This window comes from Phyllopteryx taeniolatus, chromosome 5 (assembly GCF_024500385.1).
Source record: "Phyllopteryx taeniolatus isolate TA_2022b chromosome 5, UOR_Ptae_1.2, whole genome shotgun sequence".
Taxonomy (NCBI): domain Eukaryota; kingdom Metazoa; phylum Chordata; class Actinopteri; order Syngnathiformes; family Syngnathidae; genus Phyllopteryx; species Phyllopteryx taeniolatus.
In genome coordinates, this window is record NC_084506.1 from 31806491 (window position 1) to 31831227 (window position 24737).

At 40.9% G+C, this 24737-nt stretch overlaps 2 protein-coding genes across 5 annotated transcripts in view; both read right to left on the reverse strand.

The window, feature by feature from the left end:
* Nucleotides 1-18401, reverse strand: part of lonp2 (lon peptidase 2, peroxisomal) — a 29632-nt gene extending 11231 nt beyond the window's left edge. The window contains exons 1-13 of one of the 2 annotated variants that reach the window (XM_061774913.1): nucleotides 15737-17738; nucleotides 15452-15589; nucleotides 15191-15326; nucleotides 14865-14975; nucleotides 13282-13413; nucleotides 12552-12674; nucleotides 12330-12484; nucleotides 11098-11192; nucleotides 8331-8449; nucleotides 8112-8251; nucleotides 5651-5792; nucleotides 5128-5278; nucleotides 2520-2646 (exon numbers count right to left, since the gene is read on the reverse strand). In XM_061774913.1, the coding sequence (XP_061630897.1) occupies nucleotides 2520-2646; nucleotides 5128-5278; nucleotides 5651-5792; nucleotides 8112-8251; nucleotides 8331-8449; nucleotides 11098-11192; nucleotides 12330-12484; nucleotides 12552-12674; nucleotides 13282-13413; nucleotides 14865-14975; nucleotides 15191-15326; nucleotides 15452-15504 (1484 nt within the window). In that variant the 5' untranslated portion in view covers nucleotides 15505-15589; nucleotides 15737-17738. Of the gene's footprint in view, nucleotides 1-2519; nucleotides 2647-5127; nucleotides 5279-5650; nucleotides 5793-8111; nucleotides 8252-8330; nucleotides 8450-11097; nucleotides 11193-12329; nucleotides 12485-12551; nucleotides 12675-13281; nucleotides 13414-14864; nucleotides 14976-15190; nucleotides 15327-15451; nucleotides 15590-15736; nucleotides 17739-17962 lie in introns of those variants that run through there. The other variant, XM_061774912.1, reaches the window with a different exon arrangement.
* Nucleotides 18402-18987: 586 nt separating this feature from the next.
* Nucleotides 18988-24737, reverse strand: part of il34 (interleukin 34) — a 63032-nt gene continuing 57282 nt past the window's right edge. For all 3 annotated transcript variants that reach the window (XM_061774920.1, XM_061774921.1, XM_061774919.1), the window contains exon 8: nucleotides 18988-24284. In XM_061774920.1, coding sequence (XP_061630904.1) covers nucleotides 24226-24284 — 59 coding nt within the window. In that variant the 3' untranslated portion in view covers nucleotides 18988-24225. The remainder of the gene's footprint in view (nucleotides 24285-24737) is intronic.

Sequence of the window (24737 nt, forward strand, 5' to 3'; positions counted from 1 at the left end):
CAAAGGTCTGAATTGTAGCGCAGGAACAAACCATAGCATTTGTGGTGACTCATTAGCGGGCACAACAATGATTGGGAGATTTACCCCAAAATAATTTGAGCAAATTAGTTTTTCCTAGAAGTGTGTATCAAACGGGCAGACCTTTGCATTAATCAGTACACAAGAAGTAGCTCTCGCTTTCGAAGAGGTTGGTGACCCCTGACCTAGACCTTCACCAAGGAATAACAGAATCCTCATTAACTTAAAAAATAATAATAATCAATGAGTGAAGTGGCTGCAATTTTGGACCTTAAACCTTCGTCAAGAACAACGGTTTCTTCCATATCCAAGGTAACAAATTCTATTTTTTTTTAAACAGAATATCACTACAGAGCCACCAAAAATGAGAATAGACAGTGTTTGGTTTTAGTTCATGTTTGCATGTATGAGCTCATATTTGTAGAAATAAATGATATACATGTATTTAACACTTGTCCAAAGACATTTTAGCAAGTTCGGCTTCAAACAATCAATCCTAGATATGATCGTGAGCAAAGCATACACAGGAAGTCAGCTATTCCGCGTTCCACATTGGTCATGTGACGTTCCACATATAGCGGATTGCTAGCCGATCTGGTAGCTACATTGCGATGGCACTCGTAATTTTTTTGGGGTGATTGACTCTGACATGAAAATTTCACCAGATGTTGGGAACCACCCAACTAATCCATACACACAAAGAAAGTAGAACAAATAAGCTCAGAAATTAACTTGTATGTAATAATGTGAAATGGCAAAGGGAAAAAGTATTGAACACGCCAACTGGTATTTATTTAATACTTTGTACAAAAGCCTTTGTGTGCAATGACAGCTTCAAGATGCCTCCTGTATGGAGAAACTAGTTGCATGCATTGCAGTGTGATTTTGGCCCATTCCTCTACACAAGCAGTTTTCAAATCTTGAAGGTTCCATGGGCTTCTTTTATGTACCTTGGGTTTCAGCAATGCCATCGTTAGTTACGTTTTGCAACAATTAGTTTGCGATGGTCTTGAGACAGCTCTTTGCTCTTACCCATCACGAGATGTATCTTGACTCACATTTTGGCAATGAGACCTTTTTGTAGGTCATCAATTAGGACTGAACCAGTTGTTATTTATTTGTACTGACAAGGGGCTGGATTGCTGTTTGATTATTGATATATTTTAGGTGTTGTCTTGACTTTCCATGCCTTTTTGCACCTCCCTTTCTTCATGTGTTCATGTGCACACTTTTCCCTGTGTCATTTCACATTTCTACACACAACTTCATTTCTGAGCTTATTTGTTCTACGTTCTTTGTATGTAGGGATTACTTGGGTTGTTCCCAACATCTGGTGAAATATTCACATCAATAGCAATAAACACAAAGCGGCCTCCTTGTTTTTCTTTTTGTTGTTGTTTTTTTTTTTAAACCTGTCCCTGTTCGGCTGTTAGGTCAAGCAGAAGACATGGTCAGTTTTTTTAGACTATGTCAATAATATGTCTTCCAAAGTACACATTATATTGCATACTTTCAAAATGCACATTCTTTTTTTTTTCTTTGCATTGTGATGGATATTTATTGAGAATCACAGTCGATCAGTTGAACAGAACAAGGTTTTTAGAGTGGAGTGACAAAAAAAAAGGAGCGAGTGAAAAGATTAAATAATATAGGTAACAAAAGACAAAGCACTAGCTATAAACATGATGAGGAAAGGAAATCATTATATACCTGGAACAATGACACATTAGATATGAATGTTGTATGGGGCAGTAGTGCCTCGTTTTTTTTTTTGTTTTTTTTTTGTTTGTTTTTTTAAACCTGTCCCTGTTCGGCTGTTAGGTCAAGCAGAATGGAGAATCTGTATCCATAAATATCCATATAATCCATATTCAATGCAGTGGCCATTCAGTGGAGTTACCCCTTCCTTATTCATAATAACGTTACCCATTTCAACCACTATAGCGTGCAGCTAGCCATCAACCTATGTCGACAACTTAAAAAAATACACTTTCCTTAAGTGTAATGTGTTTTGTGTTATTTGGGCTACAGTTTATCTGCCGTGGTGTGACCCCACATGCGGGTAAGCAGGGCAGCGACTAAGTGAAGAGCTCCGCCACCCTGGTGGCTTCTAATAGTAATAATAATAATAATAATAATAATAATAATAATAGGACACCAAAAAACACCTAATTTGTACATTTTCTTAAAACAAAATCTACCATAATCATGTGTACTGGGTATGGAAGCTGTGTAATTATTTTGAAGGGCGCTCTCGCCAAAAGTTCAAATCAAATGTTTGCAGCTCTGCTGTGAAACAAATAGTCACTCAAGCACTTGACAACTTAATGACAGCCGATAACAAATAGTGGAATTCCAAGTTAGCAACAAATGTGAGCAACTTGCTGTAATTGTGAGAGGGGCCTACATCTATCCTCCCATAGAAAACAGCCTACGTATACGCTGATGCACTTTCAAACATAATGTCATACTGTAGAGTTTTTGTATGGACTTCTGTGCACCTGTTTATAATGTCCTTGGTGGTATCTGGGGGTATATGCAGTTGTTGCGGTGATAATCCGTGCTGCTCCATTTGGTTAGCGATCAGGTGCCGGTGACTTATCTCCACCTTCTCCTCCTGCGTGTAACCTGAAACATTTGAAGACATGGTCAGTTTTTTTAGACTATGTCAATAATATGTCTTCCAAAGTACTCATTATATTGCATACTTTCAAAATGCACACTTTTTTTTCCTTTGCATTGTGATGGATATTTATTGAGAATCACGGTCGATCAGTCGAACAGAACAAGGTTTTTAGAGTGGAGTGACAAAAAAAAAGGAGAGAGTGAAAAGATTAAATAATATAGGTAACAAAAGACAAAGCACTAGCTATAAACAAGATGAGGAAAGGAAATCATAATATACCTGGAACAATGACACATTAGATATGAATGTTGTATGGGGCAGTAGTGCTACTGTAGTGCCTCCTTGTTTTTTGTTTTGTTTTTTTAAACCTGTCCCTGTAGTGCTACACCCTGTGAGGGAAGGACAGGACAAGATAGGACAGGACAAGGACAGGAGGGGAAGCATGCAGGACAGGGGTCGTGGACCCAGCTGTACAACTGAAGTGTGGTGGGAGTGACTATGTAAATTATAAATGTCTATAGGACCAGACTGGGAGTGAGGGGATACCCAAGAAATTCACATTGTCAGAAGTTATTTGTCACAATGAGTGAGTGGCCCCACACTCAGCGAATAACTCCCAGGGGTGTGTGACTGCGAACACATGCAAGTCAATCGACACAACCCCCCCTGTTACTATGACTCCCAGGTCCCCCGACTGGCAGTCGGAGACCTGGCAGGCACTGCTGCCTCACAGCCAAACCCTCACCCACCCAAGACCCGCCGCCTCCCAGAGATGGGTGTATGTGGTGCATTACAAAAAAGGGGGAGGAGTGTGTGTAATGCATCAAAATCTTGGGGAGTTGGCAGGGCATATAGACCGCGAAACAGCACTGGCATGCTAAAACCCGGTCCGACACCCACACCCTCCTGAATCCACATCAGCCCCCCAAGAAACCCTGAATATGTGCCCGGATGTGACTAGTGAAAAAAATATTTCAAAAAATCGTCCCACTCTTTCCTCACAAATGAATTGAAGTCCGGGTCTTTTGATAGGGAAGCGTTAAGGCGCTTATGTTGGTGGAGGTGGTGAACCTTGCCCCATCCTTGCTTGAACAATTGAGAATGTGTTGCTGGCACCAAATTCGAAATGAATGAGAATATTTGCAAAAATATTAATGTTCAACAATTTGAACATTAAATATGTTGTCTTTGTAGTGTATTCACTTAAATATAGGTTGAAAATCATCATATTATGTTTTTATGTATATATTTTACACAACCTCATTCGAATTGGGGTTTGTAATTAGAAAGTTACATAAGAGAGGACTTTAAAATTAGTTATACTGATTTTTGGAAGTGGCACACTGGCGCAATCAACAGACAAAGACTGGTACTAGAGACTGTCATTTACTTGAGATGCTCGTCGTGTACATGTCTCCAGAACATGCTATACTGATTTTGGTCAATTTAACAGTTGTTTTTTTGTCAAGCCCTTCACAATGGCATCCATTCGTAACAAGTGAGAAAAAGAAGCTCACTACCCTTGCGGGTCATGAAAGCGATGCCGACTCGCCACCATGGAACAAGAACTTTCTCCCACCAGGATGCCATTATAAACTCTGCTAAGCACCAGTGAACGCAGCACTTTCATGGCAGTATTACACCATCTCAGCAATGTTTAAAGCTCAGTTTAAGTAACCTTCTTCGACGAAAAGCTTTTTTTTCTCCCAGAACAGTTCCTCATTCCCCGCTCTCTCGCCGGTGTCCTCCCTTTATACGGTGCACAGTTGGACAGAGCCACGGCAGCGGAGCGGCTCAGCACCGAGAGGATCAGGAAAGTGTTCGCCGCTAGCTATCTAGCCGCAGCTCGTACTGTGCTGGCTGGTCCAACACAAGCGAGCATTCATTCCCACAGTCCTTTGTTTCTGAGCAGCTGGTAAAGCAGGGAGTGCGCTGGTCTTTTAACCAGCTCCGTAAATAGACGTGCATGAGCCATTTTTATACTGAGACAGATACGATGACGTCATCAGTAAGCGTTATTGCGATTGGTTGGTTAAAGTCCAAATCTGTACCTGCGTCCAAATGTATACCTTCGAGCAATTACCGTAATTTTTCGTGTATAATGCACACCCATGTATAATACGCACCCTCAAAGTTGACCTCAAAATTCTGGAAAACCCTTCTAGCGATGTATAATGCATTTTTACAATGCATGATTTTGCTTCTATGATCAAAACACAATTTTCTGACAATATATGGTATGGACACTAAATGCTCTGCAGTGCATGCAGTAGTGGCTGTGGCATGTTGTACGCATACTGGTGTATTTAATGCTGACTGGACACACAGTTGGACATGTGTTCATTTCATGTGTTCCTGGAATCAAATTTGTACTGATGCACTCTGCTTGGTATTAGTTCTTTCCCAGTGCCAAGACTGAGCCATCAACATTCAATGGAAAGTGATCAAAGTGTTCCAAAAAGCGACTCTGGAGTTAAACTCACCGGGCACTTGCAGCACCTCCATTCTGTCCAGCAGGGCGGGGGGGATAGTCGCTGTGGTGTTGGCTGTGGCGATGAAGAGGACTTGAGAGAGATCGAAGGCCACGTTGAGATAGTGGTCTGTGAAGCTGTGGTTCTGCTCCGGGTCGAGCACCTAAAGGAGCAACATGAAGAGTCTGCTTATGTTTGCCAAAAGGAAATCAAGCACTGCTGATTAAGCCTTTCAAGAGAAGCTGAATCATTCTTTATAATCTTCATATCCTGTCCGGTTGAGAGCTTCCCATGCTGACAGGACAAAATTGGAACATTCTCTCTGTCTCCACGATCCCTTCCCATGTAAGAGCGGTTCTGAAAGTTCGGCACATGACATGTTTCGCACACATGCCGCCCGCCTTGACAGTGTAATTACATTCATTGCTATGTGGGCAGGCGAGAGAAAACTGCTGTCTGAAGTGATTACTGCGGATTTAATTCGCAGTGGGAAAAGACACACAAATTCACATGCTATGTGAAGAAAAGAGCTGACCTCCAGCAGTGCAGCTGCAGGGTCTCCTTGCAGGCTCTTTGCCAGTTTGTCCACTTCATCCAGGAGGAAAACTGGATTATTGACCCCCACGGTCTTCAAACCATTGATGATGCGGCCGGGCATGCTGCCTACATAAGTACGTCTGGAGGCAGAATAAATATTAGAGACAGTATGATTATTATTTTTAAGAAATACACTTAAATAAAAAGACCGGGGGCTTAACTGGGAGTAATTTGAGGGACGACATCTAAAAATAAACACCCATCAAATCAAATGGACGCCTCTGTTTTCCAATCAGGAAAAAAAACAGGTTGTGACTGTAGATAATAGACGTTACAACAATTTAATACATTAAATAGTTAACCATTTGAACCCCGTTGCTAACCAAACGTAGCACCACAGCAGAAAGACTACATTTGTCCATAACACTGGGGAACAATTTGAAAAAAACAATTCTGTTGAGCTAGATTTTTATGCTGATTCCGAAATTGCAGTCAAGTTTTTTCTCCACAACTTACCATCCAGATAAGCAAAATTCCACTGATCAGCTGTAGTAAGACTTGCCAGCTGATTACGATTGGGCTCATCTACAGCTACGTGGCAACTTGTTTGTGCAGTCAAAAATTGAGACAGTGCGGTGAGAGGTGTGTGCACCTCCCAATAGGTCAGTACTATCAATATCTGCAAACAGAAAGCTAGCATAGTAGGAATTAAGGGGATTTGTGCTGGCTTTGCTCTTAACCTTGTAACCATCGGCATATCGTAAATTCTATTTCGTTTTATGCTGTTTTTTTTGTTTTGTTTTCAAAGGTTGTAACTATTCCTTTTTAGTGTTTTATTTACATAGGTATGTATTTCCTTTGTTCAAAAACTTGACTGTGATCAGTTTTGGATTCCGCACCCCAAAATTCGTTAAAAACACCTGTCAGACCTAACTCAACAAAAATGGTGTTCCCCATTATAATGGTCCTTTTTATTGTCTCAAACTCCACATTCACATGACAAGAATTGTTCCTGTAAAATTGTTGCATTACTACAAATGTTTTGTTTTTTTTAAATTCCCCTTCGACCCAATAGATAAGGCATATTTCAACTGATACCTCCCAAGGTGCCAGTGTAATTATTCAGGAGAAAGAGCAAGCATACACGTGGATACAATTGTTAGTGCCCCTCTGTTAATGACACAAAATAACATGAATCTGACAAAAGTAATAATAAACATTGAATCAAAATGAACCAATGAAAATCAGACATGGCTTTGAATTGTGGTTAAAAAAATAATATTTTGTTGCACAACCTTTTGAGGCAATTTTTGTGAGTTTCATTGAGACTTCTGGCACCTCTCAGCAGGTATTTTGGCTCGCTCTGGAGCAAACTGCTCCAGTTGTCTCAGGTTTGAAGGGTGCTTTGTCCAGACAGCATGTTTCAGCTCCTTCCACAGATGTTCTTTAGGATTTCGATCGGGGGCTCATGGAAGGCCACTTCAGAATACGCCAATGTTTTTAGCTGTGCGTTTTGGGTCATTTTCTTGTTGCAAGACCCATGACCTGTGACTGGAACCACGCTTTGTGACACTGGGCAGCACATTTCTCTCAAAAATACCTCGATAGTCTGGAGATTTTATTATTTATTTTAAAGCCTTCAAGTTGCCAACACGAGAAATGTATGCTTTTTCACCGGTTTTACAGAAACCTAACTTTCTTAATATTGATCACTGGAATTGTCTATAAAAGATATGTCTAACAAACGGATTGTCTTGCGGTACAGTACGTAGGACTTCAAAAATTCTTCATCTTTTGCACGTTGTTGGTTTCCTATTGAATGGCCTTTGCTTGAGAAATCAGTCTCTAGTCTGAGATGAAACCCGCTGCTCTGCTTAGCCCTCCCTGCACAGCACACACAACCATACCTCAGAAACACAATCACAGTGCCTGTGTTGTGTGTTTAGGCAATTTTGAATGGAGCCTGTCGAATCAAACTAATAATAGGTGCATGTGAATTGTGACTGAGTGGGTTTTCTACAGGTACTCTGGTTTTCTTCCACAGTCCAAAAACATGAATGATAGGTTCATTGAAAACCCAAAATTCCTACGCGTTACTGTGCAGTCAAGAGCTCATTGATTTACACGGGACTGCTACACTACAGTAGTTCTTCATCATTATCACCAGACTTGTTGACGTGTACCTACAGTTAGGGTTAGTTGTGTAGGGTTGTGTACTTACTGTAGCTTAGCTTTGAGCAGTTTATTGTACTGTATTTTTAAGGATACAGCAATGTTTGGAAGCATTTGAAATGCTACTAAAGTGTTTTGGTCTCATCATTTGAGGTATGTTTGTGGTTTACACTATTAATAAAGCCAATTATAATAATTTTTAGGGGAGCCTCAATTAGACATGCAAATTCATTATTCATGGTCAAGCTTGGTCCCTAGCCCCAACGAAAAGGTGGGGTCCACTGTACCTGTGTCCTCGGATGTCCGACTGGTCGCAAACACCCCCAAGAGCAATGCGGTGGAATTCTCTGCCTAGAGTCTTGGCGATGGAGCGCCCCACACTGGTCTTACCGACTCCAGGTGGTCCCACAAAGCACAGGATTGGGCCCTGATGACAAATCCAAAGTCTTGTCATGTGTTTATTGTCCAAACAGACAGTCAAGTATGAAGTCATCTACTAGAGGAACCTTCAGTGAAGCTCTCAGTTGTCTGACAGCCAGGTACTCCAGCACTCGTCTTTTCAGCTTGTCCATTGCATAATGGTCATTATCCAACAATAATCGGGCAGCTCGAATATCCAAGCAGTCTGTGGAGTTTGTAGCGTTTCATGGAAGGATGACACAAACAGTTCGTGAATTGTAGAGCTGCAAAATATATTTTTAAATACTTTTCAGTTGAAGATAGAGATTTTCACACATTTAAACGAACCGTGACATTCTCGTAATGCAGCCAAGTAGCACGCTTCATTTTGCCTCGATTGCTTCAAGACACGATTAATCAACAATCAATTCCGCGCATTGAACCAAATATGTGTGTCTGTGGAGAGTATTTCCAGAATGATATGAAAATTGCTAAAGTGGTTTTCACAAACCTGTGAAGGGGTGGAGAATCACGGGCCAAAGAAGAACCCATTCACTTCCGAATCCGTTCAGCAATTAGCAACTAGTTTGTAATCTGCATTACGTCGCTGTCTGATGATCTCTGGCTATGTCACTTTCTTTGGCGGAGCAAAAAATACAGTATCTTAGCTTTATTTAACTTGTTTTATTCAATTCATTTTAATTTTGATAAAATAATAATTTAACGGATTAATTGTAATCCGGCGGAACGGTGAACGACTGGTTCGCACTTCTGCCTCACAGTTCTGAGGACCGGGGTTCAAATCCCGGCCCCGCCTGTGTGGAGTTTGCATGTTCTCCCCGTGCCTGCGTGGGTTTTCTCAGGGTACTCTGGGTTCCTCCCACATCCCAAAAACATGCAGGGTAGGTTAATTGAAGACTGTAAATTGCCCGTAGGTATGAATGTGAGTGTGAATGGTTGTTTGTTTATATGTGCCCTGCGATTGGCTGGCGACCAGGTCAGGGTGTACCCCGCCTCTCGCCCGGAGATGGCTGCGATAGGCTCCAGCACGCCCGGGACCCAAGTGAGGATAAGCGGAACAGAAGATGAATGAATGAAATCTGGTTGCACAAGGACGCACTCCCTCTTATAACTGGCGTGGGGCTGTGTACAGAAGTAACACATCACATTCAAACTCCTGTTCAATGGGAGTTCACACACACCTACCACCATTTCAATGGTGCCTAGCAGAAACATAATTTGCTTTATCCACAAAAATGACCAAATGAAGAAGCTGTTTGCTGACCAGACTTTGTGTGTGTGTGTGTGTCAGCCAAAACAACAGCAAAAATGTCTGCAACTTAGCGCAAGGTGGTTTCTCAAGTTAGAAGTGGGCCGAAATATCCAAGTTTGGGCAGTGACAAATGCATGTTAAAGCTGTTGTTTTTCGTAGTCTGTAGTCTGTAATGTAAACACGGCTGTCACGACTTACTCTGATTGGCCCGTGAAGCCCAATAGAAGACTTTGTGTGCAGATGTGACTTTCTCGTGTCGTTTGATTGGTGAACTTGAGTCTAACATCCTTGTGGTAATCACGGTGGATTGGAGCAACGGCTGCCTGATGCGAAAACGAAAGTTTAAAACGAGATCGCGCACGCAATTATTGATAAATGAAAGTAGCGAGCGGCATGTAGATTATTGTAACGGAGTAAAAGTACTGTTTCTTCTTAACACAAATGCTCGAGTAAAAGTAAAAAGTAAGTACTCTGACAAGTAAAATGTTTCCAAAATGTTACTTGAGTAATTTCTGCCCACTTCTGCATGGCACTACTTTTGCCGGTGGATGATCAAGCCTGTGTTTACTGGCTAGCGAGGCTACTAATGCTAGGTCAACTACTGGAGGAGAGCGGAAGACAAGAAGAAAACAGCTCGAGTAAAAGTAAAGGCTGACTCAATCGCAATCACAGCTGATGGATGAACGTTCCGTGCCAAAGGTCCATGACCATAACCGAACACTTTATCGCAGAGAATTGTACAACACCGAACCCGGTCCTCTCAGCATGCGTTGTGTACACAGCTCTTCGGTGGTGTCGCAGAAGTACTGCAAGCGCTTGTGGAAGAGCGGGAATTCAGAAAGTCAGACGTCCCGGCTCCTCGTTGGTTCGTGGTTCGTTGGTCTTATACGAGTAATTGATGATCAGAATAGTTGTTGATTAATTTGATCATCGATTAGTTGTTGATTAATTGATCAATTGTTGCACCTCTATCTGAAATTGTAATCTCGTGAACCTGAAGGTTGAATTTAAACAAACCATTGCGCTTTTTCCCTCAGCCACTAGTTCGTCCACGGCACAACCTAACATTCCCCGTATTGATCTGAGGAGAGAAAAGTACAAATTTTGTGTTCGATTTAGTCCTCTCTTTACTGTATTGCCAGCTCCATTTCATTTGCGTCGATAATCTCCACGAAAATATATTTTGAATAAAACGCTGTAATAGTCCAGACGGTTTAGCACCAGGAAAAAGGAATACTAGATTGGAAAGATTGGAAAAATAAAGGACAAAGTTAACTGCGCTGTTATGACGGGCTGCAGACTCACAGGCGCACACAACATCAACAAGGGCCGATATTTGTGACCAAACAACATAACGGCTAAAATGTTGTAAATAGTCCAAACGGTTAAGCACAATCCAAAACAAATACAAAAATGGTAAAAAAAGGGTGGAAAGTAGAAAAAAAGGAAAATTAGTGGAGCTGTTGCAACATGGTTCCAACCACAGGTGCCTCTGATCTTTCTAATACTCCTTACTTTGAAGCTGTTCTCACTCTAGAATTTTTTTTACAACAGCAGATGACAGGCGTTGAAGCAATTACTATCATTAAAATGTTATTTACCTTTGGTGCTTTTGTTCCATGGAAGCTCTACCATCAAGTCCAAGTAGTTTCTAGTGAGGGCATATTCAGGCATGGACTGCGGCATCTTCTTCAATCTATATAAAGATGAAAATTTGCAACAATGCTCACGGTAAGGCGAGGGATCCTGGTTAAAGTAAGCCATTTTTAACTAAAAATAATTAAATACTTTTCCTGAGGGAGAAGCAGAAGCCAAAACACTCCAGCATACTCTCTCGCCAGTTCAATAGATAGTCTTCAAATAAACAGATTGGATTTTTCACTAGTTGGACTACGACATCTCTTTATTTCGGAATAGAACAAGGAGTAACAATTTGATCCGGAAGTTACTGTCAACACGAATAACGAATCAGGATTTAGAGGGCGAGTCCGGGCCCTACAAATTCGTCGCTGACTTTCCCCAAACTTTTGTGCCGACATCATGGCAGTCCACCAGACTGCTTTGGTTACATGTTTGTTTTTAATCCTCTTCTACTTGTCCAAATTTCTGGAAAAAATCCTCATTTTGTCTTTTTATCAAACAGCTGAATCAATTATACATCAAAAGAAAAATGGATACCATCAAATGCCTCCAGCTGGGACTACTCATTAAGTGAAGTCTGGATCTCAACTTTGTTCCCAAGAATATTGAGACTTTTCGCACCTCAGATATGGTCGACTGCCAAAACAACATTCCCCAATGAGATCAATGACATTTGGAATCATTTGTTCCAGAGCCAGGTAGCATGGTGGAGAAGTGATTAGCATGTCTGCCTCATATATTCGAGAAGTTCAGATTTTGACTGTTGGCTCTGGACTTCCTGTGTGGAGTGTGTATATTCTTCTATACTTGTGTGGGTTTTTTGCAGCTACTCCTGCTTCCTCCCAGATTCTAAAAAACATGCATGTTAGGTTAAATGAAGACTTTAAATTGTCCATAGGTGTGGGTGTGAGTGTAAATGGTTGGTCTGTATATGCGCCCTGTTAATGACTGGTGCTCAGTATTGAGGATACCCTCTTGCCCATAATCAGCTGGAACAGGCTGCAGCTCCCTATGACTCTGAACAGGATGAGTGGTGTGGAGAATAGATTGATCATAGAGTCATAAAATCAAATGTATTCCAAATTCCAGATTCATTTCAGTCGAAATTCGATTTTAGAGTCCCACCACTATTTGCCCAAAACTCAACTAATCAAACCACAGTATGCATAAAGGTTGCTATAATGACAGTCACCTTTTGAGCTCTTTTAAGCAAACTCTGAGAGCTGCGTCTGGCATGTTAGCCCCATGAACTTTCTTCTCCAGGGTGGGTGCATCATCCCCATCCTCGTCCTCATCTTCCTCGTTCAGATTGAAATGACGGCCTGGAAACACCCCCCCTTTGCGCACCTGGCAAGACAGTACACAAGTGGTCTATAATGATGCTCTTGACTGCAGCTGTTCATATGCTTGTTACCTTCTTTTCTGGGCCAGGCATCATTCTCCTTGTTTTCTGCAGCAGTTTAAGTCCTTCTATCTGTCTGGTCAGCATGGGCAATGTTTTCTTAAAACGCTCCTCCAAGCTAACGGCATCCAGGACCTTTAAAGTTCAGTTGCAAATGTTATCGTGTACCACTGGCAGGATTTAAACATTGATAATTATCATCATTATTATTCTGCATCTGTGTAATAATTTGCTTCTTTATTTTTCCTTCTGCTTGTGCTCTCTTTTCCAGCCACCCCATTTATTTGTCTCACTTTAGCAAAGCATTGGGTCAGTTAAATCAGTTTTTTAGTCTAGAAAAAGTAAGTACTTTTAAGTACTCCAAAATAGAACTGAATAGAATTGTGGAAGAGTGGTTAGTTGTCTGGCATCGTGGCGCCACCGAAGCGTCGTCAGTTGGTATCCCCGCCTGAGTACATGTCGTCGTGGTGTCCCTAGGCAAGACACTTAACCCACATTGCCTCCTGTGCCTCCCTGTGCTTGGGTGGGTTTTCTCTTGCTTACTCACAACTGAAGACTTCAAATTGTCAAGAGGTGTGAATATGAGCGTAAATGGTTATTTGTCTACATGTGCACTGCGATTGACTAGCAATCAGTCTAGGGTGGCAATCAGTCACCAGCGACCCGAATGGGGACGAGTGCTATGGAAAACGGATGGATATGAGTAATGAGTTTGAATTTTCACATCCGGGAGTCACCTCACCTGTAATTTCTCCTTGTTTGAGGTGCGGATCATGGAAGCGACAACATCAGGCAGAGTTTCCTTGGGAAGGCTGTCCAAAAGACGTCTGAATTTGGCCACTACTGGAACAGACATGTCCAGCATACCCAACAACTACACGCACGCAAACAGAATTAGTGTCACATTTAAGCATTTTTTCAAAATATATAATCCGATCAATCATTGTATGTTGCTGCTGGCAATGCACCTTTGAGCCTCTTGATGTTTTTCTAATGAACACCTGACTACCCAATGAGAAAAATCTGATCTGTGTTAATGACTATTTGTTATCAATAAAGTTTAGCAGTTTGAACATTAAATATCTTGTCTTTGTAGTGTATTCAATTAAATATAGTTTGAACATGATTTGAAAAATCATTGTATTCTCTTTTTATTTATGTTTAACACAACGTCCCAACTTCATTGGAGTTGGCGTTGTATCTACGGCGTTCAGGTTATCCCAAAGTGTGACTGACTTTGAGTTGAATAAGCTTAGCATAATTAGGCCTGTCACCCTAATTACTATATCGACTTATTGTTCGATAAAAAAAATGTACACGATATTTTTTCCGGACTCGATAAATTGTCATTGTTGTGGTGAGCCGGGCGCGCGGCTCACACAGCAAGCCGACGGCGAGTCGGACGGCTGTTGAAAACGTGGAATGCCTTTTTCCTAAATTTTACACACATAAAAAGAGACGTGGTGCCCTTTACGAGACAAAAATAGTTTGATTGTGACGTTCAAACGTAAATCGAACTAACCCGGAAGTGAACGTTCACCTTGGACAAATGTATTCCTGAAATAAATTACTTTTTATCCAAACACAGGAATATGTAATGTGATGGTGTTATGGAATGTGATCCCTTGAACATTCGCTGATGCTGTGTTTTTCCGGGCAAGGAGTCAAAACAAAAGCAGCGATCACGGGCAGATGAAACCTGCAGGGAGTCCTGCTTGCCTTGATCATGTAACTGCTTTGAGCATTATTTTTCTTCTGCCACACGAAAGTCAGGAGGGGTTTAAGAAATTATACAAATAAAATGTGAGAATAAGTTCTCAAGATGAATGGCCAAATTGTACAACTTCACAAGTCTATTTGGGAAGGGACCCTAAATTAGTCCCCATAGAAATGAGTGGATAACCTCAGAGCAGAAGATTGGGTTCAATTGTTCAGAATAAGATGCTTAATTAGTCATTGCAAATTTCTCAACTCGTGATTTGTTGCCCTTTCCAATACAGTGGACCCCCTCACACTTGCGGTCCAGCACCTATATGTAGCTTATTTTTCCCCAATTTTTTTTTTTATTGATGATCTATCCTTGCTTATTCAAGAATATTTGGAGTTTTCATTTTTTTTTTTTTTTCCCTCAATGTAATTATAATGGCCGTCAATTATCCACAGTTTGGCAGTCCGGCTCGGTCTCTACTCCCCGCTAATATTAGTGGATTGCTCCACTGTAATCCAATTCAACTGTCCATCATCATACATTATTCCTATTCCTAAATTAGAACACTCTCAAATAATAAAAGACGACTAAATCAATGTCCTAAAAACATCACACACCTGTAGAGCTGTCTGGTAGAATTTTTGGGACAACTCCTGCAGCTCTCCATCTTCTGCTGTGACACCGTCTGCCGGGGTGGTGTAATGCTCCAGTTTATCCAAATGCTCCACCTGCAAATTTGAGATAAGATGGACACAAAGTGTTTCTTGATAGACGCGTAACATTCATATGGATGTGTGCTATTGTACAACACAAGTCTCCTCTCCCATGCCTCACCGGGTTAAATGTACAGACATTTTAATCGACAGCTCAGGACACCTTGGTTATATTTCTACAAAGATACAGGACATAGAAATGTAATACAAAGCCATTAATATCTTTTCACCTCTGCCAAAACAAAGGGCCGTTCCGTCAACAGGCTTGACACGCTAAAGCGGCACAATCCAGTGATGAGTAGTGTATAGTGTGGCTTTGGCCAGTTACTGCCCACTACCTGCACTGCGATCCCGGCTGTACCAATCCTGCACACAAAGAGATATAAGTGATGTAAGTCAGAGGAGGTCAGCTATAACAATAAATCAATCGTTTTTAAAATAGCCTAAAATAACATTTAAACAAATAAAAAGTCCCCTTGAGGCAGTACTACCCAGTGCTTCCTTGACCCTGCTTGACCCTTGTCTCATCCATCCATCCATCCATTTTCTGTACCGCTTATCCTCACTAGGGTCGCGGGCGTGCTGGAGCCTATCCCAGCTATCTTCGGGCGTGAGGGGGGGGCTACACCCTGAATAATATTATTAGAATATAAAAAGCTTTAATCGCATTAGAGACACAGAGGGAATGATATATATGTGTAGGGATATACATTTATTATGAATTTAGATGTATTTTCAATATGTGTGCTTGTTTTCATGTGCTTGACTGACTCAACTTTAGCCGTTAGCTTGAAGAAACGGCTGCTTCATCCAATGAAGTCCCGCCCCGCCTGCAGGCTGGCTGCTCATTGGTCATTCCCTGAAGACTCATAAGTGAGTGACAGAACGCTTCAGCGGTTCCGTTTCCGCTCATAACGTCACAGAGGCTGCTCAGAAAAATAATAATTTTACAATATCACTAAGCGGAGGAAAAGAAACTACGTAAGAGTCCCATGATTATTTTATTTATTGTTACTTGGCTCTTTCTAATCCTGCCTTTAAAACTGTTCCTGCCTCTCTAACTTGACTTGAATTTTTGGACTCAAGCAAATAAATCACTATTAGTAGGCAGTCATTTTTCATGTTAGTTAGAATAACAGAAATGTCTAATGTTCTAACTTTAAAAAAATAAATAAATAAATAAATTCTGTTCAATTAGTGAACAGACAATTTCAGTTTTGTTATTGTGAGCATGGCATGATTATTGCTGCAGCAATAGGTGTTTGGAGGTACTGTATATGAATGTAAACATTGGATTGGACGGGGATAAAAGTGCACAATAATATATGATGTGAAGATGTATTTTTCACAAAAACCTGTGGGGAAACGCACAGAAACTACTAAAGCCTATTGAGAAAGAAAAAGAGGTTTTTCGGTATTCCTGCTTTCACATCTTCACCCCACCTGTACCGTCAACCTTCCTGCGATACCGAGAGCTTTCCAACAATACCGGAATAATTATCGTACTGTGAGATTAATATCGTGATAAAACCGAACCGTGGGATATAGCAAACATTTGAGTGCATTTGACCGAACAGGGCAAGCAAAAATTATAAAATGAAACTGTTTAAAAAGTTAACTTTGAGCCATGGGGCTTCTTTTCCAACATCAGTGTGGCCTCTGCCACGTCTTGCCCCTCACAAATATGCTCCTGGAACAATGGGCAAAAATCCCCATCAACCTTGCTGAAAGACTTGAAGCTGTTATAGCTGCAAAGGGTAGACCAACACCATATGGATTTAGAATGGGATATCACTTCAAATCATATGAGGCAACGCAGGTGAGCGAATACTTTTGGCGATAAAGTGTACATTGGAGTCCAGTCTCTTCGCGTCTGTGCTCTGACCGGCGCGCCATCTTATTAAAGGTTTTCCACTTACACAAACTAGCCCAGATTATCGCCTCAGTAACAATGTTTTGGAAAAGAAAAACAGTATGCAAACATGGGTAGAACATGCAAAGGCCACACAGGCCGAGACTTGAACCCAGAACACAGAGACACGTGTGCTAACCAAAACACTGCTTTGCTGCCCAACTCTAGAACAAATGATTCCAACTTTAGTTGATCTTAATGGGAAATATTTTTGTCAGTTGACCAAAGTCGACCGGCATCATGAGATTCCAGAGATGTTATCCAGGCTTCACTTCACATACTGGCCAGCCACTTCAGTAAGTAGTTCAAGCCCGAGGTAGTCGGCGGTGTCGATTCTTCTTTTGAAGATCAGTGTAATTTAATCCGTTTAGCAATTTCAAGCAAGCAGAAGTAATTCAGTGTTCTGGGAAAAAACCTCCACAAACATTTGCCCTTTCAAAAACAGCATGTTTCTCATTAAGGTAAGTTGGTATATATTAGCTGTTCAATAAAATGATGCGCCAAGAGGATTCCCCCCCACGCGACCCACATGAGGACAAGCAGTAAAGAAAGTGGATGAATGATTGTTCAGGCCAGTAGAAAAGGGAGGGGGAACAGAATGGCCTTGTGGTCGGTTAAAGTCCATCTTTGTGTGCTTGGCTGTGTTGCACGACTCCGCTCTAGATTTCCCCAGAACGAAAATACATAAATAAAACAACATTTAAGAGGCTGAAATAGATAGGAAGGTATGTAGTTTTGCACTGCAGTTACATACGTGTATATCCTACCTTTAGGGTAAGGACTACTGGGAGCAGAAAGAACAGCTCCACTTACCAGTCACAACATTAAGCAATGCCGTTACAAAGATTCAACCTGCCAACAGACAAGTATTCATAGTAATTTTTTTAAAAAATCAGTGAATAGCTCTCAATCCAATCATTATTAGCTAAGGCGTGACAGATATTTGTTTTGTTTTGTACTGATATCAACTGTACCTAATGTTGTGTCCATTGACTTTGAGTTAGCTACTTGTGGGGTCACGAGTACTCAGTCAAGAGCTGTAATGCAATGTCACTAACACCTGTCTCAACTCTGTGATTGTCAAGTTTACTTGTGCAATGTGGGGAGGTCCTCGGCATCCTTCGCAGGGTCTCTGGTGTTGGGGATCACTCCAATGATGGTGCTTTTGAGCGAAGTCCCTTTGAGCAGGCGGTGCTTGATCAGGTGCATGTTCCGAGGAGTATCGACGTTGAAGCGGACGGTCGAGCCTGGAAGCAGCACCCCTTCGTGGGTCAGGAGCAACGGGAGACGGCTCGGCACCGTCATTCCGCCCAAGGAGGACATTTTTTCGAAGTATTAGGACACTTGCTGTCGTACCTAGACGCTAAAAAAGTGACCTTAGATGCTTATGTTGTCGAGTACCACCAATAGCAAAGTCAGGTTAAGTTGGAAACATCCAAAATCGCCTTTCGCTGTCAAACCTATTCCAGTCACGGGAAGTCAAATCACTTCGTTCCTTCCTACTTTCAAAGTAAAACGGTGATTGGCAAGCCGTTTCGATGCAACAGGAAAATATACCATTATTATTTGAATTTTATTTTAAAACAAATTCAAAATAAATTATAGGTGATCGACGTTACATAACTTTAAAAAATATATTTATTTGTCTTTTGTTTCCTAACTAAACTTCCTGTGTACGTCCGGGTTTACCACGGCGAGTCGTAAGGGTAAAAAAAAAAGCGCAGATACCTTTCGCTTTATTTACTAGTGTATTGATAGCTAAAAGTCGTGTGTGTGTGTGTGTGTACACTCGAGTTATTTCGCAGCTATATATTGTTTTCATGTTTCAGTTTCTAGAAAAATAAACATTTTACTACCCATTGAAAAATTCACTGTGTCAATATGAAATAAATTGTGGGAGTGAACGCTTACAGTATGCAGCCTACTGTACTTAAAGGAAACAATACTCAGCATTAGCATTCAGCACTAGTTATAAATATGTATCTTATTAGGGTAAATGGATCTTGTAAGTAGCTCATCAAACTGACGTTTAAAGCACAGTACTGAATACTCTAGAAATGTCTGCTAACTGTGTAGTTATTATGAAATAATGTAAAATTAGACAATAATCAAAAGTGGAAAGAGCAACGTTTTATTATGTACTGAAATATTATTAAAACAATGACATCAATTCAGAGCACTACAGATAAAATTGCAATTTTATGATACTTCTTTCATAAAAGTAGTCACATACAGTAGCATTATACATTTTCAAAAATAAATATATTCAGTATCCTGTGTATAAAAAAAAAAATAATAAAAAAAAGAGATCTCTTGTTCAAACCAGACAACAACAATCAATGTATTTGCACTCATATTTCTGTTGTCCTTTGTCATTCAGCGGTTGCACATAGCACTTCATGTTGACAATCTGTTTTGGGGGATACACTTTTAAAATGTTCATGTTGTTACAAACATGTATCATTACATTTGCTTCATTGTGTGAGCAAAGAGAAATGCATTCCCAACAATACACGCAATTCAGCAATTACTATATTATATCACGGTACACATTTCTCCGCAGCGTTGAACCCCATACAACATATGGAAAGTGTCACTGAATTGGTTTCAGATCCCAAATATGATCAATGACCATCACCCCATGTCAATGTAATAACTGACACATTGGGTCAGAAAAGTTCCGGGACTGGTGTCACAAAAGCCATCCATCCATTTTCTACCGCTTATCCGAGGTCGGGTCGCGGGGGCAGTAGCTTTAGCAGGGACGCCCAGACTTCCCTCTCCCCAGCCACTTCATCCAGCTCTTCCGGGGGAATCCCGAGGCGTTCCCAGGCCAGCCGAAGGATATAGTTTCTCCGGCGTGTCCCGGGTCGTCCCCGGGGTGACGTGCCCGGCACACCTCACCGGGGAGGCGTCCGGGAGGTATCCGCATCAGATGCCCCAGCCACCTCATCTGGCTCCTCTCGATGTGAAGGAGCAGCGGCTCTACTCTGAGATCCTCCCCGGATGACCGAGCTTCTCACCCTGGTGTCACAAAATATATATTTCAAATCCTAACTACAGGTTTTGCCCTCGGAAGTGATCCCCCTGGTTTCTCATGCACTCGCAGCCTTCTCTACTGCACCGTCATGCACTGATGGAAGGATTCTTCCTGGATCCTCTGCAGCGCTGCCATCTTGATGTCATCCAAATCTTTAAAACGGAACCTGTTTTAAAGACCTACTTGAGCTTAAAAAAAGGGGGAGGTGGGGTATCACATAGAGCCAGGTCCGGTGATTAGCAAGGTTGCTCCAGCATGACACAGTTTCTCGACCAGCAACTGTTGGATGCTCAGAGCATTGTGAGCAGATGTGTTGTCATGGAGAATAGCAATAAGCAATAAGTTGTCGTGCCAAAACTCTCGGCTTTTCTAGTGCACTGAAAGTAGTACGGCACTTTTTTTTTTTTCTTTTCTTTTTTTTATGGTCGAACGTCTGGCCGCCATTGAAGAAGAAAACTCGTAGTTTGGGTTTTCAATATATCTTCTGTGACACCAGCCATAGTACTTTTCTGACACACCTCTGACTTTAAAGCTTCAACACACATTCAATATGTAAGTAGGTTCGGATTGCTAACTGGAAATAAGTAAGCCTTCAGTGAGCCTTTACAAATAAATACTGTATGTGTCTTTATGACATGCATGATAAAAGTACCTGAGGTTTACACACCCTTATGTAATTATACACGTTGCACTTTCAATGCTTTTTCCACTGTATGCCAATTCTGAATATTTTAAAAACTTTGACCTTTTTTTCCCACCAAAAAATCATAGAGGGTTTTTTTGTATATGCATTCAAGGAGAGTATTGTACTTTACAGTATTTGTTGCTCCAATCAACTATTGTTACACCAACTTTAAACATTTCTATGAAACTATAGAAAAACAAGAGAAGGACACCACAAACTGACTAAACCAGCAAGTCAGCATTTAAAAGAGTGAATACCCCACATCAAGATGAAACTTCCTGAAACTGACAATCAAATGTATGTCTTGTGTTATTTCTATAAAGGTCTAATACAGCAAACATACTGTGACCTTTGATGCCAATAGGCAAAGATAAATGCATCTATTGATCATCTATTAATCCTAGCTTGATGACATTGGCCCAGTTACAATGGCTTGGCCCATTTATGATTTATATTATTTGGCTCGTCCGTGACCCTCGTGTGGATAAGCGGTACAGAAAATGGATGGTTGGGGGGCTCCAAGTCCTTACCATGTGAAGATTTACATTATTATAATTAAGTTCTAATTTGACAAGGGAAAAGTCATCCTTTGAAGAGAATAGATTTGCATTGTTATGCACAAACGTGAAAATATGGCCCATTGTGAGGATTTGTCAAGAGAGAAAGTTGAATAAACAATACTCAGTTTAATAAAACTCATCTGATCTGACTGTCTCGGAGTTTCATTGATCACGAGATAGTAATGACTTAAGCAGACGTTTTTGCTATGTTCAACAAAAAAGAAAAACTGATGCAACTTTAGTTACTTTATTGTAGCTTACAATGCTACATTTCTGTGGTAGGCAGCTTCAGTGGAATGAAGCTTCTTCATTTACTGTAGAATAACTTGTAGGTAAGTTCACTGCATTTGCCAAGTAGCTGGCTCAATGCTGAAATAAACTCATCATGTGAAATGTTACATGAATACAGTTGTAAATTAGGGGAATAAAGTCATGTTAGGAGAATAAAGTTACTAGGGAAAAAAGGAAGTAAAAATATTACAAGAATAGCGTTGTAATTTTACAAAATAAAAAAAAAAAAACTAAAATTGTAATTTTAACCAGTGATATCAACGCTGCTGCTCTCTATCTTCAGACGATGGCTTCATATATATATATATATATATATATATGTATATATATTTAGTGTGGGTACAGAAAGTATTGGGACCCCCTTAAATTTTGTACTCTTTTTTTTATATTGCAGCTATTTGCTAAAATCATTTAAGTTCATCCCCCCCCCCCTCATTAATCTACACAGAGCACCCCATATTGACAGAAGAAAATCGGAATTGTTGAAATCTTTGTAGATTTATTAAAAAAGAAAAACTGAAATATCACAGAGGCATAAGAATTCAGACCCTTTGCTCAGTATTTGGTAGAAGCACCCTTTGCAACAAGTTTTTCCCACCTGGATTTGGGGATCATCTGCCATTCCTCCTTGCAGATCCTCTCCAGTTCTGTCAAGTTGGATTGTGAACGGTGGTGGGCAGCCATTTTCAGGTCTTTCCGGAGATGCTCAATTCGGTTTAAGTCGGGGCTCTGGCGAGCTGTAAGGTCTTATATCGACAGGTGTGTGGCTTTCCTAATCAAGTTCCATCAAACACAGCTGGACTCCAATGAAGGTGTAGAACCATTTTAATCGGAAGATCAGAAGAAATGGACACCACCCGAGTCACAGCAAAGGGTCTGAAATCTTATGGCTGTGTGATATTTCAGTTTTTCTTTTTGAACAAATCTGCAAAAATTTCAACAATTACGTTTTTTTTTGGTCAATATGGCTTTCTGTGTGTACATTAATGAGGGGGGGAAAATACTTGATTTTAACAAATGGCTGAAATACAGCAAAGAGTGAAAGATTTAAATTGGAAGGTGGCACGGTGGACGACCGGTTACAGCGTGTGCCTCACAGTTCTGAGGAGCGGGGTTCAATCCCCGGCCCCGCCTGTGTGGAGTTTGCACGTTCTGCGTGGGTTTTCTCCGGGCACTCCGGTTTCCTCCACCATCCCAAAAACATGCATGGTAGGTTCATTGAAAACTCTAAATTGCCCGTAGGTGTGCATGTGTGTGCCAATGGTTGTTTGTTTCTATGTGCCCTGCGATTGGCTGGCGACCAGTTCAGGGTGTGCCCCGCCTCCTGCCCGATGACAGCTGGGATAGGCTCCGGCACGCCCGCGACCCTAGCGAGGAGAAGCGGCTCAGAAAATGGATGGATGGATGGACATCATTGGAATAAATCTTTATAAACTCTTCTGGTGTCCCTCTGATTCTTGTAACATGTTTCTTTGAACATACACACAACTTCATTCTACTAGCATTGTCTCAGACTGAAAACTCTTATCTCCTGTAGGGTGTCGCAAAGGAAAGGTCATATATTCAACATATTAATATGAGACAGAAGCAATTTGTTATTATTCATAGGCTTCTTAGGTTCAGGGTATTTTTCATCAGTATTCAGCTGCGGTGTACCAGTAAGTGTTCAACAAACTGACCTACTTTGCAGTGTCATTGACGTGCCCTGCTTTGTCTCAATATCACAGTCTACTTTTAGTTTTACACTTTGAATTCTTTTAAGTTGGAATTTTTATTTTTTTTTTTTCAGCATCAATATTCTATGAATTAAACAGAAACATTGAGAATACTGTTAAAATAAATGAAAAGCAATATAGTGTGTTTTTATGTTTGTCTAATACAGTTTTGGCGTGATGATTCATTTAAAGAAGTTCCTAAAAAGCACTTGGATTACCAGTGCACATTGATATATGTGACATATATATTTCACAAATGCAACATTGGTTCGAACACTGGCAATAAATCCATGTAGAATCTGTTTTGTCATGCTCTTGTCGGTCAAGCTTCTTCGAATGCAAAGCAAGTGCAGGGTAAAACGCGAAAGCTGGACATATTTAGAACGATTATTCTTCATCTGTGCCCAAGTCTCTTCATGCACAGCAAATGTTCAAAATCAAATAGTCCATGGATAACACACGGAGGAAAATATGTAAAGTATGATAAAAGCATAATGTACAGCCAAATATGCTTCTATTGACAGCAGAACGGAGGGAGAGAAAATTCAAAAGCTGTCTTTAGAGATGATGTCCACAGCCTTGCAGTCACTGAAGGTGGCGTTGCTAAGCAGAATATTCTTGTGTGGTTGTCCAGTGGTTTGAAAAAAAGTTACTTATTTATTTACTTGAGTTATCATAACTCCAATGTGAGGCACATTGATACGAAGCAGGCAGGCACACACAAGAGCACATTGCGGTCTTTTCAAGGCAAAGTCCTCCAGAGATCAAGTTAACCATTCGCTGCGGATCAGGCAGCTTGCGGCACATCTTCCATTCCAAAAAGACCCCAGCGTAGCAAATAATTTAAGTCACATAATGGATCATGCATTGAGTTTGATACATATCAAAATGAGCAAATCTCTTTGAGGAGATATTAGGGCCAAATGATATATAGCATATCATCCAGCAGGCTTTGGCTGAAGACATGGATTGTCTTTCGAGCTCCCTCTAGGTCAAGGGAAATAATAACTATTTAGCATGAAGAGGGATGGCCCCCCCCACAACCCCCGCTATAGCCTCCTCTCAGCTGTTTGCCCTTAAGGCTTTCTTCCTGCCTTTCTGACAATGGGAGGTATCCAAGTCTGAAAAATAAAAGACAACATTTATCAAAACAAATTCAGATTTGTATATAATGGATGGATGTAAAAAAGCTCAAATGAAAACGGTGTGTTTGTATTTGCGAGAAGTTGAATGCCCCTGAGGCTGTCAAATTCTGAAATTAGGAAAAACATTCCTCTAAAGTCGCACAAAACCTCCTGCATGACATCTCTCAAGACTTTATCTCAGTGACCATCTTAAGGAGTAGTATTAAAGTAGTAAAAGTATTTTTGCTTTTGGGGGGGCGTTACTGTGTTCATTGTGTAATGCAGGTCAGAGTACCTCAGAGTACCAGTGATGGCAAAAAGGAAAATGACATATCGCGGCGGTGGATAAAATTAGAAATGAGCTCATCAGAGGGACAGCCAAGGTTCGATGTTTTGGAGACAAAGTTAGAGAGAGCAGACGTCGATGGTTTGGACACGTCCAGAGGAGAG